This window comes from Tinamus guttatus, unplaced genomic scaffold (genome assembly GCF_059628265.1).
Source record: "Tinamus guttatus ecotype Peru unplaced genomic scaffold, ASM5962826v1 Tinamus_guttatus_pri_ptg000899l, whole genome shotgun sequence".
Classification (NCBI taxonomy): domain Eukaryota; kingdom Metazoa; phylum Chordata; class Aves; order Tinamiformes; family Tinamidae; genus Tinamus; species Tinamus guttatus.
The window spans coordinates 132,129-139,622 of NW_028289433.1; the positions used below are offsets into that span (position 1 = coordinate 132,129).

General features: G+C 53.0%; 1 protein-coding gene across 1 annotated transcript; it reads left to right on the forward strand.

Moving 5' to 3' along the window:
• Window positions 1–6,350: 6,350 nt before the first annotated feature.
• LOC148591252 (olfactory receptor 14A16-like) lies at window positions 6,351–7,286 on the forward strand. The gene has a single exon (XM_088537927.1). The coding sequence runs from the start codon at window positions 6,351–6,353 to the stop codon at window positions 7,284–7,286; it is 936 nt and encodes a 311-aa protein (XP_088394053.1).
• The last annotated feature ends 208 nt before the right edge of the window (window positions 7,287–7,494 follow it).

Genomic DNA, 7,494 nt, shown 5'->3' on the forward strand with positions numbered 1-7,494 from the left:
AGTCAGAGATCCTCTTTGGACCACGTGTAGCTGGGCTGTGCTCGACAATGAGCTTCCCTTTGACATGGGGCTGGGGCTTCCCGTGCCTCAGGGGCTGCTTGTAGCAACACAACCCTCTCCATCAGGTGCCTCCTTCTTCCTGCAGGTGGGCAAGCGGGAGCCGCACGCAGTGAGGCGACGCAGGCGGACCCCGACTTCATCCCCACAAAAGGACAGGCGGCCTTTGCTGTCTGACCCCCAGGGCTTTGAAGATGCTGATCAGGTCATAGCAAAGGTACAGAGCTGAGCGGTGAGGCCGGCAAAGGCCCTGTCTGACCGCTGCCCTTCTCAAGATGACTCCTGTGAGGCTCAGGGAGACCCTGCCCAGCAGGGCTGGGCTAAGAGCGGAGGTGCCACATCTGCCTCCCAAACCACCGCGCACTGCCAGGGCAGCCAGCCAGGCACATGGAGGCCTGGAGGCTCCTGCATGTAAAACACCAGGATCTACAGGGAAAAAGAAGCTGTCTGCTCCAGAAAAGCCTTGCAGAGCTTCTGCCAGGTGCAGGACCAAGGCCATCGATACGGAAGATGTGGCCAGGAGACTGGTGGACATAGTGATGGAGGGATTAGAGACAGTGGCAATAACTTGCAGGGAAGCTGCTGCCAGGGAACCCTCGGGGGCTGCTGGGGGTGCTGTGATGTCTCTGGAGTGCGGGAAGAGACTGGAAGAGTCCATGTCTCTTGATTTGCCTGCCCTTCAAAAAGCCAAGCGAGATGCTGGTGTTCCCCACCAGGCAACTCCAGAGCATGGCCACTGCTTGCCTGAGGCCAGACCTGGGCCTTGTGCGCTGGGAAAAACAAGGATGGCGCCAGAAGTGTGGTGCTTAGCCCAGTGTGTCCTTGATGCAGAGGCAGGTGTAGGCTGAGGACCCTCTGTTTAGGTGTGCAGGTAGTGGCGTGCTGCAGTGCTCTGCTCCAGAGCCCAGCCTGCCACCCCAGGGTCCTGCTGGGACAGCAGAGGGAGGACTGTTGGTTTCCCTGTTCTCTCCTTGGAGTATCCTGTTGTGACCCAGGGATTCTCACAGCTTGATGGTTTCTGTCAGCTGGTGTTCAGGCTTGCAGTTTCTGATCGTCTTGATGATTACCTGAGTCTTTGGGATTTGAGACACTCTGATGGAATATGTTATCTTCTCAGTCCTTTTAAGGCTTTCTGTTGAAGCTGAACCCTCATTACATCTTCCTATCGCAGACCCTAATCCGTTGTGATCCCTCATACAAACTGGTAGTTAAACAAAGCAGTCAGAGCCATTTCTGCACTTTGTGGATATGCAGACACTTGCAGACAGAGAGATGCCCCCTCACAAGAATCAGGCCTCTCAGGGTGATGGATTGCTCTGAGCCCTGGCACCCTGCGTCTCCCACAATTTTGATCCTGGGTGTCTCAGGACAGGCCCACACACTGCAGCGCTGCTGTCCAGGCTCCCGTATGGAGCCTGTAAGGCACTGCCGTGCCTCAGGAGCTGAATTTTGACTTGTTCACAAGTCGGTGAGATGACCATCTCCCAGCTTCCCTACTGCTGAAGCTTCCAACAACCAACATTCTCTTTCCATAGTGTTTGCACAGTCCTGGAGCAAATCTTGAAGAAGGGAGACTGCATCCCTCTTGAAGCTTTCAGATATGTGGCATTCCAGACACTGAAAAGCAAAGCACGCCTTTCCTCCTTTCTTTCAGTTGCCTATTCAGCCTCTAGCATCCTGTCTTTGGCACAGGAGGGTGTACTCTGTACCCTGGGGTCTCTATCCATTCTCTCTCCTGTCTCCTCTGTGTCTGCTCAGTCTGCTTGATGCACTAGGGTCATGGGAAGTATTGGTTTAGGGAGCTCCCCTGAAGCCATGAGAAGCGGCAGAGCTGGAGGCCTCATGGAGGAAGTGTGGGACGTGGCTGTTTCCCCTGCCCGCTCCTGCTCCCATCTTAAGGGTCCAGGAGGGTCCAGTGCTTTTGGTGTTGGGGGATTGAGTTTCCTTTGACATCCCCAAGTCCTTCTTTGGGTTGCTCTGAGCAGCCAGGAAAATCCTTCTTCTCTAGCCTCTTGCATCAGGCCCACATCATGACCCAGGACCCCCAGGAAGCTGTATGGCTCTCCCATTCCTACATGTCTGGCTTAAATTGACACTATCTTTACAAGATACGAGCAGGCCATTGTAGAACCGCAGTATTGTGACTCCCCCTGTTACTCTCTGTTCACTTTGGGACCCAGCTGCTGGTTTGCACTTCAGGAGTTTAAAGGTTGCTCTGTCTTTCAGGAAGACAGTCCCGTGTAGAAAGGGAACCTCATTGTTGACATGCTGGGCTTAGCCTGCACTCAAAGAGCACAATTTCATAAATAGCAGTTATTTCATGTTTTATTTCTGTTTCTTTGCAGTTAAGAAAAATCCTGTGTTTATTTGCAGCTAGTTCTCTAAGGAACTCTCTAAGGAAAGCAGTTTGGAGTTGCAGCAGATGAGCTCTAACTTTCAGTTGCTGATTTCAGTAGAACAGAGAAGCTTCTAACAGGAGTGATGCAAGTCCCAGGTGGCTGATGTGAGAAATGGCAGGTTGGGGAGGGGAGGTGGAGTGTCCATACAGTGCTTGAGCTCTGGGACACTGGTTCTCCCATATGTCCAGACTTCATTGGGCGTCATTCTGGATTGATGCCAATTCCAGAATATTGCTGTTGATTACTCTGAAAGCTGCATGTTAATAGTAACAATAAAAACCTGTAAAATCAGAAATAGTTGTATATTATTGATGTCTCCACCTTTCAGCTACAGTCCCCAAACCTCTCCAATTAGTCATGCAAGCCAAGACAAAAATTGCAGGGAGGGACATGGTTTGTGAGAGCCCCATGGTATATTTCATGCTGAATCCATGAACCTCAGTTACTGAGAGGAGAATTCAAAGTCAAGATCAACCCACAACATTTTGTTGAGTTTTAATGGGTCCCATTGATAGTTGTTAGCAGTAAAGTGTCTCCAGGGGCTGATTAGAGTGGAAAATTGTCATCACTGATAACAGGTAGGCAGAGGAAACGTGCAGGTGGCTCTGATGCCACATTAACCCTTGAGGTGTTTTATCAGGCAAAATGTCCAAGCTCGGCCACTAAGCTTCTGGGAAAGGAGATCCTTTCTCCCACATGTTTTCCAGGTCCTCTTGGGGACAGTGTGTGGGTGGGGGTGTACAGTGCTCAGTGCAGGACAATGATATGACACCTTTCGGGGTGTCAGTAAGAGGGACACTGAGGCCCAGTGTCTCCTGGCAGACAACAGCCATAGCCAAGAAGATGCTGACCTGCTCTGGTGTCTGTGAGCCTTGGCAGTGCCTTTGTCTGCCTCCAGCAGAGCCTGTCCTATGCTGTCTCATGCCTGCAGCTGTGTCCATGCAGCCTGTAGACACCCACCCTGCTTCCCCACTTTGCTCTCACACGGGATCTCTTTCCCTTCACTGTTGTCTCTGCATCTCGACTGGCTGTTCCTTCCCAAAGCCATGGGATGATCCTTGACTCCTCCTGGGTGTCCTGTTGCACCACAGCACCAGCCTTCAGGTGTCATTTCTTCATCCTGATGTCCAGTCTGAAATTCTCTAAACTGGGGATTTTGGGGGTTGTTTTGGCTATTCATACTGCCTCCCACTACCAAGTAAAGCTCCTGGCAGTACCATAGTGTGGGGAAGAATCTGTCAGGACAGATAGAAACTTGAGGAACTGAGGACAGGGCTGAGGGGAAGGGCCTTGGTGCTACGAGGGATGCTATATGAGGCAGTGGTGCATGATCATGTGAATAATGCCAGATGCCTGTGGGGCTGCATTAGTAGTAGCATGGCTAACCAGAGGAGGGGAGCTGTTATCTGTCTCCAAGGGGGACTTTTCCTGAAGGTAGTGGTGGCACTCAACTTTGGGGGAGCATGTATGAAACCCAGGTGTCCTAGGTGGTTGCCAACTAATTCGAAGGGCCCGATTTTCCTGTTGGTTCCCTCTTAAATATGCTAGGAATGTGGCGGTTTTGCTGGATACCTCAGGCATCTGACACGGCCAAGTAGACTATTTTCCTTGCATGACATCAAGTGTCTGCACAGAATCATGCAAGCTCTTTGCAATGGGCATGGATCTCCTCACTGCTCTGTCAGAACAAGTGGACATTTGCACCTGTCTTGGAGCAGCTCTGTCCAACGTGGACTGCCTCCCCCTTGGAAAAAGTCCAAAGGGGCAAGTGTGCTGCACAGCTGATTCACTTCTCCTAGTGACTGCAGTGGGAGCTCAGAAAACCAGCTCCCATACAGGCAGCCGTTTTGTGCACCCCAGCAGCTGGACAAAGGGAATCCTCCTCTGAGTTTGTGGAGTGCACAAGAGCAAACTGAAAACTCCTGCACTCCTGGAGCTTCTCAATGGGCATTAGCTGTACTCCTGAACTGCTCTAAATCACCCCCTGAAGCATGAGGGTGTTAACTCCCTTCTCACCCCTGTGCAAGTGTTCTGAGTTCTTATGGGATGGAAGCAGAGGCTTCAACAGCAGGACATGTCCACTCTCCTAGAAAACCATCCTCTGATGAGGCCAGCTGCATGCTGGATTCGTTCCATGGACCCTCTCTCTCTTTACATCAGTGGACCTTTGCCAGGGATGACCTTGCTGCCTTGCAGGAACTGTCAGCCCTGGAGCCCCAGAAATGTCTGGAGGCTGCACAGGGGACAGAAAATGTCCCATCTGCAGCTGGGTCCCTGCTCCTGAGCTGGGTCTGGCTCCTGGGACTGCAGGAGCCCATGGCAACCTGGCAGGCGCTGCAGAGAGACAGCTCTGCCCAGGAGCAGCTCCTCATAAAGGAGCACCAAGACTCAGGGCACTGCCCGCAGGCACCAGGCTGGGATGAGTCGCTCATAAGTGAAAGACAGTTGGGAATGGGAGGACGGCTGAGCTCACTGCAGGCAGAAACCTCCCCAGCCCTTGACACGGTAAGTCTCTGGCTGCAGGGCTACACTGCTGCGGTTCCTGGAGGGATCTTCTGAACCTGGCGCCTTCAGCAGCTGATTGGATTTGTCAGGGTGGCTCTCCCAGCTTCTCCTGCTTGGAGCTGCTCATGCTTTAGAGCAGGGACTCCCAGCCACACACTCAGAGGGATCACAGCTGCCTTCGCCCACCCCTCTGCCTGCAGACACAGCCAACATCCCCTCCCCAGCCTCAGCAAGGTTTGTCTCACCTGCTCTTTTGCACCTGCAAACACGGAGGTGCCCTGGGCAGGGTCCTGCCCCTGGCAGGTATCTGCAGGGCAGAGCTGAGCACCCAGCGGGTGCGATGGGGTCTATGAACATGGACAGGACAGAGACATGGGGACAGAGAAGCAGCTCCTGCAGGGACGGCTGCAGGCTATGGAATCATGGTGAGAGGAAACTGCTTCCTGCAGCGCCCCTTCCCACCAGCACAGCCCTCTGCGCTCCAGGCCATGGGGGCCAGGGCAGGAGTTGTCCCAGAGCAGCCAGATGTCCAGGAGAGGAGACACATCTGAGTGCCCCTCTGTCCCTGCCAGGCCCTGCCTCCCTTGGCACAGCTATCATGGTGTTACTCCATGATCCCACTTGCCCACGCTGCCCTTCTCCTTCCCTTGGACTCTGTGGACAGGGGATTTCTGATGCAGGTCAGAAACTGGCCCTGTGGGTCCTGCCATGCAGAGGGGTCCTGGACTGTGAGGTGCCCAAGTGCCCTCTAAACTGTGGGGCTCAGGGCAGTGCAGTTGGAGGAGCTTGGAATGAGCCACCTCTCTCATCAGGACACCCCATCCTCAGGATGTCCTGCCATCCCCCTGGGTGCCTGTCTGGGCTGGAAGCTGCCCTCTGGAAGAGCTCAGCTCCCCCGTTACAGCAGGTGCTGTCTGGGTGCCCCAGGGAGAAGCCTCCTGGAATCTGAGGTCACAGAATCGCTGCAGGGAGGTGGATGTGGGCAGCTGGCAGGAGCCCAAGGTGTTGCTGGCTCCAAGGGGAGGGCGGAAACCTGCTTGACACCCCCTCCAAAAGAGTGCTGGTGAACATGATGTAAAGGAATCCTCTGCTCCCCATGGTGTCATTTAATTGAGGGGTAACATAAGTGCAAGTGTTCTGCAGCTCCAAGGTGAGAGCACAGGGCAATTGGGACCAAGGCAGATGGAGAGGCCAGCACTGCTCCTCCAGCATCAAGGCCAAGAGCTGAAGCCAGAGAGCTCAAGCCAGAGAGCTCATGCTAAAATGGGGTGGGGAGGCAATGAGTGTGTGTTTGGCATTATTATGACAAAGGATTGCTCATAGGAATTTTCTCTAACTTGTCCATGCCTTTTCTTCGTCAGATATTTCCCCTATGCTGCAAAGGAACAAATGTCCAACAGCAGCTCCCTCAGTGAGTTCCTCCTCCTGCCATTCTCAGACACACGGGAGCTGCAGCTCTTGCACTTCTCGCTCTTCCTGGCCATCTACCTGGCTGCCCTCCTCGCCAACGGCCTCATCATCACAGCCGTAGTCTGTGACCACCACCTCCACACCCCCATGTACTTCTTCCTCCTCAACCTCTCCCTCCTTGACTTTGGCTGCATCTCCACAACTGTTCCCAAATCCATGGCCAATTCCTTCTGGGACACCAGGGCCATTTCCTACTGGGGATGTGCTGTACAGGTCTTAACTTTTACCTTTTTCATTTCAGCAGAGTTTTATCTCCTCACTGTCATGGCCTATGACCGCTACGTTGCCATCTGCAGACCCCTGCACTACAGGACCCTGCTGGGCAGCAGAGCTTGTGTCAGAATGGCAGCAGCTGCCTGGACCAGTGGTTTCCTCAATGCTCTCCTGCACACTGGGAACACATTTTCCCTGCCACTGTGCCAAGGCAATGTGGTGGAGCAGTTCTTCTGTGAGATCCCCCAGATCCTCAAGCTCTCCTGCTCATACTCCTACCTCAGAGAAGTTGGTCTTCTTGGGGTTAGTTTTTGTTTAGCTTTTGGGTGTTTCACTTTCATCGTGGTGTCCTACGTGCAGATCTTCAGAGCTGTGCTGAGGATCCCCTCTGAGCAGGGCCGGCACAAAGCCTTTTCCATGTGCCTCCCGCACCTGGTCGTGGTCTGTGTGGTTGTCAGCACAGCAATGTTTGCCTACCTGAAGCCTCCCTCCATTTCCACCCCAGCTCTGGATCTGGTTGTAGCTGTTCTGTACGCGGTTCTGCCTCCAGCACTGAACCCTCTCATCTACAGCATGAGGAACAAGGAACTCAGGGATGCACTGAAAAAAATGATTCAACTGGTAATATTTCAGCAGCAATAAACTGAAATCCCATCCTTCCACTCAAGTGATATCTAATTTCTCTCAGACAACTCCTGTGATTTTGGCATTCTTGCTTTAATAATGAGGTTTGTGCACAAGTTTCTGAATTCATCCCACTTCTCCAGAGGTGGTAACCATGTCTTTCTGACCCAGAGGTCTTCTTTAAATGTGTCTATCATTGTGTCAGAGCTGTCATTCCCCTAATTAA